A 19,713-nucleotide genomic window follows, 5' to 3' on the forward strand; every position below is an offset into this window, starting at 1 on the left:
AGGATGTCGTATCCACTGTCATTTGACCTAATGAGACTTTGCAATCAGAGTAAATGGCTCTGGCTCTAATTTCAAAGAAATACTAGGGGGATGTTCCAGAAAAAGTTATAAGAACAGGAATATGCTATTCTTCTAGCTCTTCTAATATCTGGCTGGCATTTTCTTCTGAATTCAAGTCCTTCCCATTAGCGAGACCCATCGGCGGCTCGAGGGTGGCAGTCAATCTCTGACATTCCTCACTACTCGAAGTCCAGCCAATACCTGGCCTTACCATCCTCCCCGGCAAATGATAAAATGATTGCATCCCATACTGTCCAGACTCAAACTTAACAGGTCCAAAGAATTTTTGATCTCCCCAAACCTGTTCTTCCCCTGTCTTCTGATTTCTGTAAAGGCTACCAACTCAGGCCTAGATGCTCAAATCTCCAAGTGTCAAAGTGATTCTCCATCCCTCTCTCTCCCACACCCTGAGAGCCAATCAGTCTTTAAGAAACTCTGATTCTATCTCTAGGACGTGCCCCAGCTCCTCTGCCTGCCCCTCTCCTTCTCCTCGGCAGCATTCTCTTTTGCCTGGACTGCTGCTTCTAACATTTTCCCCCTTAAGTTCATCTCCCACACGGCAGCCAGAGTGATATTTTAAAATGATCAGATCAGGTTCACTGCCCTGATGAAAACCCTCCACCGTCTTCTGTTACACTTGGGATAAAATCCAAACTGCTTACCATTATCTATACTACTGTCCATGCTCAGCTGCTGCCTCTGAGTCTGAGCTCATCTGCCACCACTCTCCCCTTTCCCACCACACTCTGGCCAACACCAGTCTTCTCCGTGTTCCTGCTGGACCCCTAGAACACTCCTGCCTCAAGGCCTTTGCCCTCGTCTTTCCCTGTCCTGATTCTACTCTCCACCTGGTTGGTTTCTTCTCGTAATTCAGATCTTGGCTCAGGTGTCATGTCCCTAGAGACCTCCTCTATGTACCTACATACAGTCACAGCTCCCAGCTCTTGTCACATTTTCCTCTTCGGTTCTGTGCTCTGAGTGTCTGTTTACTTGCTTGTTGGCAGCCTTCTCCCGTGAACCGTGAGCTGTGCAAGGGACGGGACCTGGTCTGACTTGTATAGCCCCTGTGTCTGTGCGTGACATATGATGGACACTAGACCATATCTGTGGAAGGAGGAAGGAAAGAATGCTTGAACAGAAAAATGCATAAGTGACCAGAGGCTAGTTCTAGGAGGTACCTTCCAGTATTGCAGAAACTATAAAATTAAAACAAAAGGGGCACTTTGTGCGTACTACTATAGGGTCAAGGGAACACCACGTTTGTCACTTTGACACCTGTGCTCTGATCTCTGCCTTTTTTTCCTGTTTGTTCTCTGGTGCTGGACACCCCAACTCTGAAGACAATGGAGATAGGGCTACAGGATGGCATATTCAATGAGATCTCATACAGATCCCACAAGCAGAGACCCTCTTTACCTGCATCCTTGCTATGTCCTATGAAAGACCTTTTTAATTTAATCAGTATCTCTGCTTATGTCACAAGTGGTTGAGATCCTTATTTCTGGTTTTTCTAGGTCCATCAAGTCCCCCAATGTACAAGTTGCTCTTGATCCCTCTCTCTCCCACACCCTGACATCCAATCATTCGAAGAAATGCTGATTCTGTCTCTAGAACATACCCCAAACGGTCCATTCTGGTCTAAAGAGAAAGGAATGAGCTAAATAGTAATATTAAGACCTCATCCCTTCTTGGCCAAGCAGGGGTCAAGCAGGATGATAATCATAATAGTTGATGCTTAGACGGAAGTTCCTCTGTATGAACCAGCCACTATTCTAAGGTGCTTTCGTACAATAACTCATTTAATTACCATGACGAATGTAGGTGTTACTGCTATCCTCATTTTCAGAGGAGGGAACTGAGGCACAGAAGGGTCAATGAACTTGCCCAAGGTCACACAGCTAGTAAATGGCAGAGCTAAGATTTTCACCTAAGTGGGTGAGCTTTGAAGTACATACTCTTAAGAATTATGCTAGGGTGAGAAGAACAAAAGGTGTGAGACAATGTGTGTTTTACGATGAGGGTGAGACGTAAGGGTTCTGGAAGGAGCAGCCACAGTGGGTAGTTCAAGTCCGTGCCAGGTCCACGGCCATCCTCTCTGGAGGACCACGGCCCAATCACACTGCAAGTGTTATCCCTACAGTGATGACAGGGGTAAGGGGGCTAGGACTTCCGAGGTGACAGTGGAAACAACAGCCTAGACACAGACAAAGAGACAAGGCTACCAGATTACAAATACAGGAAGCGGGGAGAAAACCAGAGCACCATGTTGACGGCACGCAATGGTGGGAAGGAGTAATACTGGAGATAAGGCAGCTGCTAAGCTGCTGGAAAGAAACATGATGACACGCCAACAGGACTCTCTGATAGGTAGAAAAATGAGAGGTGGAGAGGCGGAAAAGTAGTGTAACAAGTGAGAGCGAATGTCACCTTAACATGGAGTCGTTCTTTATGCACAAGTGGAGAAGCAAGGGCCTCATCCTGCGTCATCAGACTTTCCTTCCGTCTCCCCTTAGCAACCCAACCTCAATCTTCTCATTCACAAAATGGAGAAAATAATAGTTGTCATGTTAACTAAACTAGATAAACGTAGTGGAGTGTTGGAATCCACTGGGGGAACTTTGTAAATCTCCCATTATATATAAACATATGCACGCCTTACCAAAGCAGATCTACAGGGGTGGGGGCCGAGGAAGTTGTGTTTTTAAAAGTGTCACCAATGACTGTTAGGCAATATGGTTTTTGGGAATCACTGAACTAGACACAGCTTGCCAAGCAATGCACACACTCCCTGGCCCCCAGTAAGTGCTCTGCAAATACTTGTTTCTTGTAACGAGGTTTTTACGCTTTAGGTTGGGACTGTCACTGATCTATGTATTTTTGTTCTCCACGATCGTTAATATATCACTTTCTCCTTTTTTACAACTGGAGTTCATTATTCTTCTGCGACCACTAATAACAGCAGTTAAGGGAGAAAGAAAGAGCCTCAACACGATGACTTGTCCAGAAATGCTGAATTACTGTACCAGCAGAGAATGAGTGTCAGCCTCAATGGATGTTTATGGGGAAACTGTAAATTACAGCTCTGCTCGTTAAAGTTGCTGTAGTTAGAGTTCTGTAAATGTTAATGATCTGTATTAGAGGAATAAGGATAGACTCACAGCAGCAGCAGTTAACAGATAGCCCTGAATCCCATTTTCTTAGCATGTCACAGAGCTCCAAGGAATTTGGTTTACGCCCACTGAAGGAGCAGGCGTGCACTGGGGCACCTGTATCTTGGGGACAGTACTGTCTTTGCTTTAGCACAGGTAGCGTGATTGGCAAAGAGTTGCAGGAACAAAATGGATAGAGAGCGCCTCTCTTCTGTTTGACCTCTCACTACGTTCCGGTCTTAGAGACAGCTGGACCCAGTGGGAAGAGCGTTCACTGTGCTTGGGTAGCACGGACCCACACCCTGGTCTGCCTCAGATCACTCCCATTCCTGCCTACAGTCCTCATGGAATTATTAATAGCACCCGCCCCCCATTCCATTTCAAAAGTGACCCAGTCTGGATGATAAACTAGGTCATGCTAGCTTCAGGGTCAGAGAGAGCTGGATTAGATTCTCAGTGATGCCTCTTCTGGCTGTGCTGATTTCACTTCTCTTATCTTCAACAGCCTTTATAGTAGAGAAGAGACCTACATCTTAGGGTTATTTGGAAATGTCTTGACGCAGGGCGTTAAGTGCCTTCCACAGGCCCTTGCTTGGTGGTGCTCAACATTTGGTAGTCACGGTTGTTTGTTATCTTCACCCCACAGCCCTGGCACTCCCGTGCAGGTTCAGCCCCCTTCCCTGTTAAACTTGATCTTGTTGGCATTACTGCTCGGGCAGGGAGAACTGAAGGCACTCCAGCCCCTTACTGCCCCCAGGGACACTAAAAGCACCCTAGAGGTTGAGCCAGGTCTCACTTGTCATATTTCTTGAAATACTTGGTACAGTCCTTCGTTCACAGGACAGCTCATAATAATGACTATGGCTAACACTTACTGGGTACTTACTATATGTCAGGGGCTGTTCTAAATGTTTTCCATGCGTTACCTTATTCAAGTCCTCAAAAGAACTCCATGAGGTAGGTACAACAGTCATTATCCTCATGTTATAAGCGAACACACCGAGACTCAGCGAAGTTTAAATAACCCACCCAAGGTTACGTAGCTGGTAATGGAGGGAGAAACTTTTCAAGCCTAAGTAGTCAGTCTTCAAGGCTCACACTTTTAAGTGCCATCCCACGATGCCTACCAAGTACTGAGTACCTACTCTGGGCAAACATGACCGCGATCACATCTGTTCTTGTATTTAATCCTCACAGGAACCCAGCGAAATAGCTCTCCCCACACTGTTAACTGGTCACTGAGAAGAATCCAAAAGATAAAGCACCTTGCCTAGAGTCACACAGTTCAGAAGTGTAAAGCTCTGTGTTTCGCAGATACTGAGACCCCCCCACCAGGTGGAAGAAGTTAACCGTATGCTGCCCACAGCGCTTAGACCACAGACCAGTTGAAACCAAAAGGTTGATGATGTTGACTCCCTATTACCTCACCACCAACCAATCAGAAGAACGTCCACCAGCTGATCACATACCCCACGATCTCCCTCCCTCAGCCTGTCTTTTAAAACCTTTCCCCGAAAGCCATCAGGGAGTTCAGGTCTTTTAAGCAGTAGCTGCCTGGATTCCTTGCTGGGCTCCGTGCAATAAACACTGCACGTTCCTGCACCACAAAAAAAAAAAAGAAGCGTAAAGCTCCGAATCACTTCACATTTTGTGCTCTTTCTGCTGTTACTGCTTCCCAAAGACCAGACTCCCGAACTGCATTCAGAATTTGATCATCGAATAACAAAGCCTTGTTGGGAAAGCCATGTGAATAAGCTCCTGTCTGCCGCACAACTTCTCCCACCCACGGAACTAACTGTGGGTTCCTTTGACAGTGGTTCTCACACAACCCTCTTTGCATCTCTTCCCTTCTAGAACCTTCTGTCCTTCAGAGAGAGGAGGGGAGGGGGCTTCCAGGCGGATGGGCCTTGGGGTTCCAACCTGGTTCCAACCACATCTCCTCTTTCATCTGTTTGTCTAGACGGCTACCGGGCACACTTCATTCGAATAAAGATTTCTGGGTTTTATCAAAAGCTTGAAGACCATCCCTCCAGGAAACCAGTGGTAGGTATTTTAGCAGAGGAGTGGAATGATCACTGTTTTATCCAGATGTGATTTTTGCCAACACACAACTGAGCACGCAGAGCACCAGACGACTGCTGACACTTACCCCTCCATATCTGCATCTATGGGAAACAAGTTTCGGGAATGACTAACAGTGAGATGTCTACAACTCTGTCTGATTCCATTCATGAGAGCCCTGATTTGCCACCCTGGGAGAGAAAGCCAGATATCATTCAAGGCGATAATGTGACCCGGCCCCAACGTGAGCCAGGGGCTGAGAACAGAGAAGAAGATGAGAGGGATTACTACTGTCTTTGGCAAGAACCTGAAGACAGCGAATGGAAGGGCTGAGGTACAAACACTCTTAGAAGTCAGAGTGATAAAACAGCATGTTTGTAAATGACAGAGCTCTGGGAGAGGAGACAGGGAGTTTGGTTCAGATCACCTGGTTACCTGACCGCCCAGTTTGCCACCTTGGACGTAGCTTGTGTTTGTCTAACCCTCCACATCCACGAGACCTTCCAGATTTACCCTTGACATCCACTCAAATGTACACGCCTCCCCTACCTCCCCCCTTTCTCTTGTCTGCAGGGTCTCACCCTCAGTCCAGACCCACCCACAGTGGTCCTCAGTTGCCTACCCCACAATGCTTTGCCCTCAGAACCATTCTTGCCGTTCCCTGCTCTGTGCTGAATGACAGTGGCTGATCCCTGTAAACTACATTGCCCAGGCTCCCTTGCCAATCCATCTCCACTTAAAGTTGACCAACAGGAGGCAGGGGTCAGAAATTGGCTGGTGGGAGGAAGGGAGAAACAGTGAATTTCTTCCCTGCTCTCTTTGGGCAGTATTGTTGCAATGGCTGAGTCTCTCCATGGTTTCCACCAGACAGCCCCTTTCACTATGGTCTCGGCTCCCACCAGGCAGCTCCCTCTGTGGTCTCAGTGCTTGATGGCAGCCCCAGCTTCTGGGCTCTGCTGACACCATTGCCTTCCTCTGTCCTTTTAGTGCTAGGGTTCACTCTAGTAGTAACTTCCAACTGGGACTCATCTGGGTTGGCCCACTGTTTCCCATTTGGCTTTTCAGCTTTTCTAACACCTTGGTAACTAGTTCCGCATGTTCTTTCCCTTTATTAAATTGCCTGGTGTGGGTTCTGTTTTCCTGACAGAGACACATAGGTAACTCCACTAGCTACATAACGGTCTCCTCCCCACCTGTCCAGCCACCTGCCGCAGGCCACCAGAGTGATGTCGAAAAATACAACTCCAACAGTGTCACTCCACCATCTGAAAGCAACAGTGATCTCCCAACAAGTCCCAGCTTCTCAGCACCCCATTTCAGGCCCTCTGCTCCCTGGGGCCGGCTTCCCTTGGTATCCTTGTCTCCTTTCCCATGAAGGCATCCTGTGGTCCTGCCATCCCAGACTGCTCATCAGTCCCTGGGATACGTGAGGCTTTTCCACATTTCAGTGCTTTTAAACATTCGGTTCCCTCTTCCTGAATACTGTTCCACCCATTCTCCAGTGCCAAACTCCCATCATCTTTTAAGATGACACCTAAACTCTATCCCTTGGGTGAAGACCTCACTAAACTCACTCAGGCAAAGTTTACTGCCCCATCCACTCTGCTCCCATAGCATCTTGGACACAGCCTTTCACAACCTTGATTATATTGATTGTAATTGTTTTTTATATGTCTATCTTCTTCTTGAGACCATTAAGATTCTTAAGCAGCTGGTCTTGTTCATCTTTATATCTCTAGGGAATAGCACACTGTCTGGCAGGTAGGAGGCTCTTAGTAAATATTTGCTAAATGGATGAGTGAATGAATAAATAAGTGAATAGAAGTTGTAAGGAACTCCAAAAAATAAATAAATAAAAAAGGGCTTTGTAGCAATCAGATGGCTGGGATTACAAAAGTAATGAAGGTCTGTCACTGCAGGTATGTGAGTTGAAACCCAAGAGTCAGAGATGTTCATCTGCACTTATCACAAACCTTGGGGGATTCTTGCTTTGGTGGGAAGGCTAAACTAGATAGCATCTCTTAATGTTCCTATTAACCCTAAGATTCTAGAAATTTAGGATTCTATCCCAGGAAAATTTTTAAGTACAGCTAAAAGAAAGTCCACCCAAGAAACATCAGAAGAGGCAAGCTTCTCTTTCATTTGTGGGAATACACAGATTCAGATTCCTTTCCCTCACTTCGGGATGATATCCTCCCTTGTGACACCTATGTTAACTGTGTTGTGATCATTATAATTTCCCTACAAGGTGGCACTTAAGGAGGAAGTGAAATTGACAAATGTTCAGACTAGATTTAAGCCAATTACGCAACATCTTGATCCAGATTTCAAACGAAAGGAAAAACTAACCGCTAAATGGTGAATGAAATTTTATTTGCCATGAACGATGGGGGACGGGGGTGTAGGGAAGAGCTGTCCAGAGAATTGTTGAAATTCTTCACATGAATGGGTTGCCTCTTCCTACATTTGCAGCAGAGAAATAGAAATAAATCTAGGGCAAGGAAAACCAAGCAGATGCTGATTGTAGGGGGACAGGGGTCTTGTAGAAAAACACCAAGGAGTTTGGGGGGTTGGGGGAAGGGGTAGCAAAACGGACAGCTTTCTGAGCTTCGGAGGTGGGTGGCTTTCATTGAGATGTGCTCCTTAACGTTCAAAAATATCTTTTCAACATCGGGATGAAGAAAGTGCGCCAGGCAGAGCGAGGGTTCAGGAATGGCTTAGACACGGCCACGCCCTCATAGAATTCAGTCTAGAGGTTGAGGGAGGTGTTCACAGCCAGGCAGGGAGTGTTGGGCCTCCGGAGCTCTAAGTGCTCAAAACCAATGAGTAATGGGAGATGGGAACTGAAGCCTGAGTGCTAATTCTGAGCAGGTGAGGGTAAGGTGATTCTGACCAGGAGATGGAGGACTTTGCATTTTCTTTAATTCTAAAGCCAGTATATTTTAGTGGAAATTGTGTGGGTGCCTGAGGCAAACCAATGTAGGGTTCAAATTCTGACTCTGATCGTGGGTAAGTTACGCGACCTCTCGAAGCCTCCGACTCCTTATGAGCAAATGACAGCTACCTCCTCGCAGGGTTGTGATTACTGAAGGAGAGAAGCTGAGACCAGAGCCTAGGCTGTCCGTGGCACAGAGCAGATGCTCAGTGGGGTCTGCCTGCTTTTTCCCACAGCTACGTTAGCTTTAGATACGGGACATATGGCTACTGTCCTGGCGTCATAAAACAAAGGAAGAAACTGAATGGAAGCCTGGACTTCATATCCGATCATCCGGATGTTTATCAGTTTCTCCCAGCCTGGCTCCTTTTCAGGATACAGACAGATCTAGAGCCCTGATTTCAAGCTCTCTAGAAGGACACTAAGGAGGAACAATTTTTTAAGCACCTACTCTGTGCCCAACGCTTGCTCAGTGATATGACTTGATTATAATACTTAGTAAACTTCTTCCCATCCAGGGCACTAACTTCACAGGGCCAGCCCATAACTTATTGCTGGGCACTTCAGGGTGTGCTCCTTTAAAGCCAGGTGATAATAATGAAGATACGAATGGGGCCTGCGGGGTACACGGCTTGGTAGCTGAGCTACTGGCAGCAAGACGATGAGTTAAGTACATAAGCCAGAGGAGATGAATGATTCTGAGGTCCACCACTGTAGTCACCTTTACAATACAAGGATTCCCTTATAGAACCATTTATCTGCTGCTTGAACACTCCTAGGGGCATAGAGCTCGCTACTCTGAGAGGCTGTCCCTTCTGAAAATCGCTCAGATGGCCTGAAATTTCTTTCTCATCTTGAGCCCAGTTTTGCCCTCTCTTGTCACTAAACTTGAGCCTTTCTCTTAATCATAGGACAGCACGTAAAATAAACAGAAGCAGCTAGTACATACCATCCCTCAATCTTTACTTCCACAGCGTCTCATGAAAGCAACCCCTCACTATCACAGGAAATGCTTTCACATTGCCGCGTGAGTCTCCCGAAAGGCCTGAGATGCTGGTAGTGGATGGTCATCCGTTCCGCTTTGCAGCCCAGCGAAAAAAAGTCTCAGGAAGTCGAAGTGATTGACAAAGGGAGGAAAGAACCTCAGGGAGGTCTGATCATTCCTTTCAATTTCGGAATCCGTGTTTCACCAAAAAGAAATTAATGTCGAGGTCAACGTATCCATCTGACAATCTGTGTCCTTCCTATTTACCACCATGCCAAACTTTTCAGAATCTCTCTTTTGAAGGCCGGAAAAAGTTCAGCTAGAATTCACTGGCTCATTATTACCAATAATTAGAAAGTCTTTTATGCCTAATACAACTACATAAAAGGCTTTTAAACTGGGCAATTTAAAAGGTGAAGGATAAAAGATCTTTTACAGCTGAAAGAATATTACATGAGGGCGTAAGCGGAGGGGAGAAGAAAAGCGCAGAGTATTTCTCATGCAAAAATGGCATAAGTCATACTAAGATTTAGGCCTGTGTCGTTGAAACAGTGTGACCTTCACGGTAAGTCTCAACCAAGTTCAGTGCCGCGGGGCATAAAAGGGTCTGAAATGGGCCCTTCAGCAGCCTGTGAATGCCCCGCTGTGGAACTAGATCATGTCCAAAGGCTAACAGAGTGCAAAAAGCACTAAATAATGAACGCAGACACTTTCTTCCCTACTTAGGAATGTGCTTTTTTGACATTCCCAAAGAGGCCAGGGTATTTGTCTAAAAGAACATGACAGCATGGTCAGTCAGCTGGCAGAAAGGGAGACTACCTGTCTTCCCCCAAAGTCTTTGAGAGGGAAATTGATGAGAAATGGATGAGAAATTAACCAGGTCTGAGTGCTGCTAAGTAAAGGCAGTATGGACTCAGGAGCCAGGACCCCAGTGATCTGCCCGGAAGTGCTCCCATGCCTCATCTGCCTGTTCATATCCTGCTCCTTCAAGGCTTTGCCCAAGTTGTACCCTCTTTCCTGAAACCTTCCTAACTCTAGCCATCCAACATCTCCTGTCAGCAAGCATTTATGCCACTGGATTTCAGAGACCCTGACATAGAAATAGACTCACATATTGAAGATACAGGAAAGATTAGCCCCCATGCAAAGCATTTGACTGCCTGGACCAGGAAGGGATGAAATGTATATTTCTAGGAGTGAGTGGGATTAATCCGTATCTGGGCTTAGAGTTCCCAGGAAATGGTGGAGGGGAGCAAAGCATGACCTTAAGGACAAATCTGCCGGAAGAAGGGGCTATTACAGGTGCAAAGTAAAATAAGCAAACAAAAGCATCCTAACGTGTTATTTGAGAAAACAGAACAAGAAAAGGGTCAGTACATCTGAGCATCTTATGGTCATGGGACAAGGGGGATGTAAAACTACCACAGGGATGAGTAAATGTGAGGGAGTGAAGACATGGAATTGGCTTTCTGCCTAGACCTGGGGCCCAGCTAATCGAAACAAAACTTTGCTCCCATAAGTTGATGCACTGAGGTGGGTAAGAACGCTATAACAAACACAGTGAATTCTAACTTCTGCTGCCCTAAAACTCTGAAATCCCCAATACATCAAATTTGCCACCTTACTGAGGATATCTCTGACCATGGAACAGTGATGACGAGCCACTAGACAGAGGTCTAGACAGAGGTTCTAGAGCTGAGATCAAGGCATCCCGTCGGCTTCAAGGACTACAAAAATTTACATGTGCACACATGTTTCCTTCTGGGGAAAGAGTCTACCAGCAAAATCTCAAAGAGATCAGAAATCCCAAGAAGAGTTACCTTAGGGATAGTGATGATTAAAAGTGATTCCTGTCCTCAAGGAGCTCACAGAAAAGTAAGGAAAACAAATAGAATAATAGCTCACAGCTACTGAATCCTTACAGTGCACCAAGCACTGTGCCGATTCACATACTTAAGCCCATTTAGTCTTTAGGCAAAAACTACACAGGGCTGTCATTAACCCCAAAGTCCAACGGCTCACATGGATACATTAAGAGAAAATAATCCTTTATGATCATTGCAAAGAGAAGGACAGAGGTATCCCAGACGGGCTGATTACTCTGGGGTAAGAAAGGCTTCCCAGAGGAGGTGTGTCATCACCTAGAATACTTGGCGATCCCCAGCTCCGTGAGAACTGTTGGCTGGTACCCTGCTTGTTAGAGCAACAAATGGAAATGTTTGCATTTAATCTACTCCATATCCCCACATAAATGTTTCCTTTAATCTTCTAAACAAAGCTACAAGGTAGGCGTTACTTTCTTTTTACGGATGAGGACGTTAAGGCTTAGAGATGCAAAAATCTACTCAAGGACCCTTAGTAGGTGGCCAGGATGAGAGCCACACCCAGATCTGACTCTGAAGACCCGGTGGCCATTTCTTTTGGGGCTGGTTGGTGGCTTTCCCCAACCGCAGCCCCAAGCTGAGTCCCTTATTAGGACTCCACGCAGACCCGTCCCAAGGAAGAAGAAACCAGGTGGTCCCTAGACCAATAGGCCATTGGGCAGTCTCCCTTCTTGTGGGAAACTTGTGGGAGCCCCAAACTCCCTGGAAGCTGCCTAACATGGCCTACTTTGGTTGTCTTTGGTTTGTCTTTCTGGGTAAGGAGCAGGTGGTGAGGGAGCAAATAGTGACAACATGGCAGGGATTTTTGGGGCACAGAGGTATCCTAGGGAAGGTACGCTCAGCAGAGAGGCAGGGCTTCCGGGGGGAACCTGGAACACAGGGAGATGTCAGAGCAGCGGGGGACATGGGGTATGTAAAGCACCTCTGGGAGGTTTAGGCAAGTGGGACAAACTTACCAATACATCGACTATTATCTCCTCAAATCATCTTGCAAGTTAGGTTCCAAAACCCCTTTTGGAAGGTGAGAACACTGAGACTCAGAGGGGCAAGGAGACCTATCAGATGTCTCACAGGCAGTAAGAACAGGAACTAAGATTCTAGCTGCATCCATCTGCCTCTACCTTGAATCTAACTTGAAATTGTGCTTTTCACTTCCTGCCTCTCACAGGCTTTTATTAATACTCAGGCAGTTCATGGAAAAGCCATCATCACCATCAGATGGTTCTAGGACTTTATGGAAGAGTGGGTTGGGAGCCACTGCGGGCCATTCAGGCAGCTCCGATATTTTCCAAGCAAAACCTCGGTATGTATCGTTAATGACTATTTTGGAATCAGAATAACAGGGAATTCCCATTAAAAAAAGTAGCAGGGATTATCATAAATTCCTTCTACGGGGTAGAGTCATTCATATATTTATTACATATGATTATATATAATAAATATATACTATTCCTAGAGCAGCTGTGAACCAGACCCGGGCTTGCTCCTGGTAACACAAGGACCTCAGGAAGCTCCTGGAAGGAATGAGGAAGAAGAATTCCAACACTGTGTGGTCAGAGGTATTCCTGGAAGAATGAGAAAGTCTCCCCAAAACACAATGCTTGACACTAAGCTAGGATGTTGGGGGAAGGCGTGACTCCCCCAGGAAACTGTAGAGTTCCATCGAGCTGGACCAGGAGAGGGCAGGTCAGAGATACAGAGAGGCTGGGACCCGAGTGCCGGGTACGTCGGGCTGAGGAGTCTGGAGTTTTTTGGGTTTTTTTTCGGAGCTATTAAGCATGGAGGTGGTGTGGCCAGACGGGTTAATAACTTCGCAAAACCAAGGCGGCAAATGGAGCATGTTTCCTCCTGTATCTCAGCCTGTTAGGGGCAAGTGAGGCACACACTGAATTGGAGGGAGCTGTGTGATAGGGGCTGGACCTAACTGAAACTCGAAGTGCAGACCGGTGTCTCCGCGACACGGAGGCTTGATTAAACGCAAAGGGCTCGGGGAGAAAAACTGCTCTTTCCCTGAGCGGCACCACGCTGCATGCCTCCTACTCTGTTTCCAGGCTCGGGGTTTTTTAAGGGGCTGGTATTCAGACATGTCTTTTCAGTAAAACTAAAGTGCATTGGGGTTTTGGAAGCAGTATTTAGGTGGGATATGGTGGTTTCAAGGTATTGGCAGAGTGGGGCAGAGAAATGAACATGGATCCGAAAGAAAGTTCACTAGGAAAAAGGGGAGCAGGGGCAGGGGAGGGTAAGAAGGGACCAGAAAGACTCCCAACTGGGGGATCTAGAAGCTCAAATCAGGAAGGCGCAGCAAAGGCTCGTCTTGCCCCTCCAGCCATTCAATGTTTGAATCCCTGCTCCCCGCCTCCGCCCCATAATCTTTCTGACAGGTGGTCTCCAAGGCTCTGCGAGTATAGCTCCAATGACAGGGAGCTCACTCCCTTGGGTGCCAGAGTTCCACCCTTGAGCAGCTCTCACTGTCAGCAGGTCACCCTCACTCGGAGCTCGAGCTGGCTTTCTCGTAGTGCCACCTACAGGTCTTGGTTCCAAGAGTTGGCTGGTACAGAGCAGTATAATCCCCCTTCCATTTAACGGCCCTGTGGATGCCCATCTCCATATTTATGGTTTCCTTTCTCCAGGCCCTTTAGCTGGCCCTCATGGGATGGGGTTTCAAACGTTATTATTAATCTCATCTTGAAACATGTGGGATTGTCTTTATGTCTCTCACAGTATGGGGTCCACAACTGATAACAATGGTCCAGAGAAGGTCACTTAGCCTCATAACAGCTGTTAGGACCAGAGCTGGGATTCTTGAGGGTCAGCATGACTTCAAAGCTCATGCTCTTTCCGCTCATTGTTGAATGAGATCAACAGTGACTAAACGCCCCAGTTCTTCTTACATAAGCTGTGGCAAAGTCACATGTCCCCCTGCTCAAGAGTCTGCACTGGCTCCCCAGGGCTGCCTGGATTATGTGGAGGGTGCCTTCTGACTGCCAGCTGAAGGCCTTAAATATGGTTCCGAGCCCAGCAGTGGCACAGAGCTGAGGATTTTCCTTTGTGTCTCAGATTTCCAGGAGTCCCACTAGCAGATGGGGTCCAGGTATATAGTAGGCTCTCTGGGTTCTCTGCGAGCCCACGATACCTGCTACAGTGTGCTGCCCACTGGCTGGACCCTTATACACTCCAAAGGCTTTGGCCAGCCCTCCCTCTGACCCTCTAAAGCTTCTCGACCACTTTCAAACTGGGTGGACAACTCTCTTCCTAGAACCAAGAACTGCCCCCTGCTTGACCAGGTATAATGAAGTCTTTGGCTGGAGACTTTTTCCATAAAACACCTGAGACTCTGAATCCCTTGGACACAGTAGTTTGCATGATTCAACTCATTTCCACTCATGGGGCCAGACCTTCATGCAGACCGGCACCCCCTCCTTGACCCCATCATTTCTGCCTCATGCCCCCTTCCCCCTGACCCACTGAGGAGCTCCCCAGCAAAGCCATACAGGTTGGGACACGTACCCAGAAGGGCGGCTCCCTTCCTCGGACTGCAGACATAGCGTCAACATAAAGCCGGTCATGGGAACCCAGCAGAAGGGAGGAGATATACTTACACTTACAGGTTGACTTTTTGGCACATCATAAACACCTTCCTTCTTTTGGCTGGTGGGAACCTATGGAAAAAGCAAACGTGACACAGTCAAAACACTCTGGTGCTACGCTTTCCAAGAATCAAGCAACCAGGCTTCCCCTCCAACGGCTAAGTATGTGTGAGCGCAGCCCCTGAGGGGCCCAACTTCCAGAAGAAGGGGCTGCTGGGATCATGAAAGCTGTGGGTGAGGTTCCTTCTCTCAGGAAAACTGGAGGAGGAGAGGGGGGATGTGAATCATTCTACAAGGGTCTGCCATGGGGCTCCTCACAGAACCACAGAATAGGAGGCAAAATGCAGAGACCTCAGAGATCACGGGGTGGAAAAACTAATCCTCATCTCACCGAAGACAAAAATGAGGCCCGGGGAGGCGCTAGGAGTTGCCTAAAGAGATTGAAAACAGTTTGCAGTGGAGCTTGAACGAGTCCATGCTGATTTGAGATGCAGGGTATTTAAAATACAGTAAATATTACTAGGACAAAGTACAGCTTCTGTTGGGATCATGTACAAACCATCTGATAATCACCAAAGGTTTCTGCTCAAGAAAAGGGCCCATCAATGGCAGGAAAAGCGTGAGCGAGAATCCAGAAAATCACTGATGGTGTTTTTTTTTTTTTTTTGCGGTACGCGGGCCTCTCACTGCTGTGGCCTCTCCCGTTGCAGAGCACAGGCTCCGGATGCGCAGGCTCAGCGGCCATGGCTCACGGGCCCAGCCACTCCGCGGCATGTGGGATCTTCCCATACCGGGGCACGAACCCATGTCCTCTGCATCGGCAGGTGGACTCTACTCCCGCTACCAGGGAAGCCCTCTGATGGTTTTTAACGCTTATCTGTAACTTCTTCCCTCCCTCTCTTCTCTTCCTCATCCATCTGGTCTTATTGGGCCACGTGGTAACTATCAAGCCCCAAGCAGGTCACTTAGCTCCTCTGAGCTTCACTATTATAAACTGGAGCTACTGACTCTGCTACTCGCTCAGGTTACTGAGAGGATCCAAGAGAAAAGAGAGTAAATAATCAAAAACTCTTAGGTACCATCATACTGTAAAGTGTTAGAATGATCATTTCTTTTACCATTGATACATTATGTAAATATGTATCTAAATACATATGAATAACTGTGGATGCGTGAGATACTTTGCAAATCAGTCAATCAGGGGCCTTGCTCTGAAACATTCCAGTTGGAAAGCAATCACTAGTTCATCCTCAGCAACTAGCAAAGCTTAACGCAAACCTCCATGGGAGGTAACAGCCAGCAGTGGTTTTCTAAATGTCTGATAACCTGTCTTTCTTTCCATCAGACAGAGAGCCCCTTAAAAGCAAGCACAGTGCCTAACAGCCAGTAGGCATTCGGTAGGTGTCTGCTGGGTAAGTGTACCATTGAGAATTGTAGAGAATAGTGAAGAAAAAGACAAAGTATCTTTTAGGCTGGGACCAGCTAACCACACCATTCTTCTTAAGATAGGTAAGAATTTGAGCTTATTCCTTGAGTCCCTTTGTCATTTTCACTCTCATTTACCTTAAAATCCTTACAATAACCCTAAGAAGTTGTTATTATAATCTCCACTTTACGTAGTAGAGAGTGAGGCTCAGAGTTGTTCGGGAAATTTGCCCAAAGCTTCAAAGGTGGTAAGTGATCAGATTCAAATGTAGCTTATTCTGGCTACGGAACAAGACATTTATCGCTAACAGTATGAGCTAACACTGCCAGGGCACTTTCTGTGTGCCAGGCATCACGCTAGACATTTGTGTTTACATACATTCTCATTCTCAGTCTTATCAGGTGAGGATGACAATCGTCCCCATGCTGCAGAAGAGGAAAAGGAGCCCTGGAGGGGGTCCCTCAGTCCGTGAACGGAGAGCCAGGAGCTTAAGCCTGGGCGGTCTGCCTTTGAACTGCTACAGCACAGACAGCTGCAGCCCACCCCTGTCCCCACCATTCCCACAGCAGTTTCAGGTGCCTCTTGTCCTCTGACTTCACATCCTACACTCCCAGAAGCTCGTGCACATTCTTGTGAAAAACATGACTCTGAGTGAGCATGGCTGCGCAAAAGATGTACTTTCAGAGCCGCTTCTGCAAACCTTACTTTGCTGGTAGTCCATGAAAAATGTAATCTCTTTGCTCCTGATAAGTGAGCTCTGTCTAAAAGGAATACTCTAAGAATGCCTACAGAGTCCTTGTTAACGAGGGCCAATAAATTACCAGCTCTCACTTTTATTTTTTACTAGCTCACCCCTGCCTGAGCAAAACAAAGTGTTTTTCTATTCCCTGTAATTCACTGCTCACTATGGGCACTTAGCAAGTTGAACCACAGCTGACTCTCAATTATGCCTGCAAATGGAGGAGAAGCAGTGGGATGGCGAAACCCAAACTGTGCATAATTGAAAAAAGCTTTTCTGCTTGGTTGTCCCATGGGTGAGATACCAATCTGCCTGTTTTTCCTTTAAGATTTATTTCTGCCGGGACATCTTCTTGGGAGACTTGTCTGACTCTCTAGGACTGATTTGAGCCTTCCTCTGTACTCTCGTAACCTCTGGTGCATCCCTTCATTAAGAAATAAGTTACCAAGAACCTATTAAGTGTCACGCACTGTGCTTTACCCAGGACAATGGTGGCGAACAAGATGAATACGGCCCCTGATTTATCGGCGCTCCTTGACTTGCTGGGGGGAGATGGGAAAGTCATCAGGCTATTGAAGGAGGGTGTAAAATGTGCTTTATCTTATAAAGGAGCTGTCAAACCACATTGCAGCTTCCTGGTCACTCTGAATTCCGAGTGATCTATAAGCTTGCCGAGGGCAGGGCGGTTATGTTATTATCCTTGTTTCCCCATCTGTAAATGGAGTTTAAACAAGAAACTTCTAAGCATCAAACATTTACCACACGTGTGCTGAGCACAGAACACTAGAAGAAGCGCTAAACGGATGAAGGCCAGAAAGTGCCTGGGTCCTGATTCTCCTCTCCCCCGGCTGGTCCATCCCGTCTGTAGACCACTTCAGTAACATGATGGTGTGCAGAGTGATAACAGTTCTGGACCAAAAGGAGGCAGGAGGTCTGGTTCCTAATCCTGGCTCTGCCACAGGCTGTGTGACCCTGGAGAGGTCACTTTGCTCTCTGAACCTCAGTTTCCTCATCTGGTTGTCATGAGTACCCAAGGAGTTACCTACAATCGCCTTGAAGGTGGGGACCTGGCTGTGGTTGCTATTACATCCTCATGTGCCTGGCACAGGCTAGGTGCTCCATACATAATTACTTTTTGAATGAACGAATGAAATTAGTCTAAAAGCTATACATTAAGGACCATCCAAACAGAAGACACTTTTAGTGCAGCAACATATTAACAGGATGGAGAGACAGGATAAGAGCTGGGTGACACAGGATTAGAGACATACCATTTTAAAATAACAGTACGTGACATCCTGGGTGATTAAAAATGATTTTTGAATGAACAAACTTGGAGAATGTGCCCTTGGTGAGCTGTGATTTCGCTTAGGCTGGAAGCTTGTTAATGTATGAAAGAACGCTGGGTTTAGAATCAGAGGCTCTGGCCTTGGGCCCATCACTTAAGTATGAAGGACTTGAATTTCTTACATTTAAAATGATAGTTATCACAACTGTTCTCATCTCACGGAGTTACTGGAAGGGTGATGGGTAAAAACGCTCTGTACCGTGAGGCTCTGTGTTGTTTTCAAAAGACAACTGATACTTTTTTCTGAGACATGCAAATAGAAACACAATTATTATTATTAATCCGGTTTGGAGAATGGCACTACTGAGCCCCAAAGAGAGGTGGCATCTACTCAAGGGTCCTTCCCTCCCTTGTGTTGGAGTGACAAATAGCAAAGTCAAGGCAGGCTGCAGCTTTCCGCGGGGCTCTCTGGCAAGATGAGGCGAGCGAGTCATGTTCTCCTTCACTTAATACATCATCAGAAGACGTCTCGAGCAGCATCTGATATTGATGGCATTAGGAAGTAAAAGGAACTGACATGTACACAGAACCTACTATGTACCAAGTGCTGTCCTGGTTGCTTGACATCTTCACACCACTTCTAGAAGCAGAGAATACAGTACCCCTATCTTGTAGCCCAGGAAATTGAGATACAAAAGTGAGGTACCTCACCTGAGGCCACAGAACAGTTAAAAACTTAGGCCCTCATTCCCGAAAACAGAGGATAAATAAAATCAAATCTGAGACTACCCTGATCAAGCTGAAGTATAAGAAACATTGCAAGCTACTCAGGAGGGATAGATATGGAACACTTGTAGGCCCTAAAAAAACCCCGAGGCTCCCGATAGCAGCTCCCTAAGAGCCCAGCCTTATCTTTAGGCCCAAGCGCTTATCTCTTGTTAAGCAAACTGAGGTCCAGCGGACTGGTACCTTCGTATTAATGATGGACAGATGGGAAGATCCTGGGCATCAGAACCGTGAAAACAAGTGCGATTTTTAGATAGTGACTTGAAACCTACACAGAATCTACTTGTAAAACTCAGCATCAAAGACATTCTAAGCTGAAAAGAGCCTTGGATTTATTTTGTGTACAGAGGTCAGAGAGACCTGGCTACGAGTGGGGGCTTCTACCTCTTGCTAGCTCTGTGACCCTGGGCAAGATACCTTATCTTTGCCAGGCTCACTTTCCTCATCTGTAAAGTGGAAATAATGATATAAGGGACTTGGGGCTGCTGTGAGACATAATAAGATACTGCATGTAAGCGCCCATTCACAGGGACCTGGCTCTATAATTGTTACCAAACCCCGCCCCCCCCACACCCTATTTCCAAGAGTCTTGTTGCTCTGTAAAGCAAGCCAGCATCTCCTCTAACAGTCCTATGATGAAGCACTAGTTGCAAAGGACAGAAAAGGGCCATGCCCGAGAGACCCTTCAGTCTTATTTGCTCATTTTACAGATGAGTAAACTGAGGCCCAGAGAAAGAAAGGAATTGAAAAGGTGGCTTAATTGCTGTGGATTCAGTGTGTGACCGGGATGAAGCCTCTTCTTTACAGCCTCCAC

At 46.7% G+C, this 19,713-nt stretch overlaps 1 protein-coding gene across 4 annotated transcripts in view; it reads right to left on the minus strand.

The window, feature by feature from the left end:
- The window catches only part of DAB1 (DAB adaptor protein 1), a 417,088-nt gene that overhangs the window by 47,107 nt on the left and 350,268 nt on the right, over window positions 1-19,713 (minus strand). For 3 of the 4 annotated variants that reach the window (XM_060005441.1, XM_060005424.1, XM_060005451.1), the window contains one exon: window positions 14,673-14,732. In XM_060005441.1, the coding sequence (XP_059861424.1) occupies window positions 14,673-14,732 (60 nt within the window). The remainder of the gene's footprint in view (window positions 1-14,672; window positions 14,733-19,713) is intronic. The other variant, XM_060005432.1, reaches the window with a different exon arrangement.

The sequence above is a fragment of the Delphinus delphis genome, chromosome 1, assembly GCF_949987515.2.
Source record: "Delphinus delphis chromosome 1, mDelDel1.2, whole genome shotgun sequence".
NCBI lineage: Eukaryota > Metazoa > Chordata > Mammalia > Artiodactyla > Delphinidae > Delphinus > Delphinus delphis.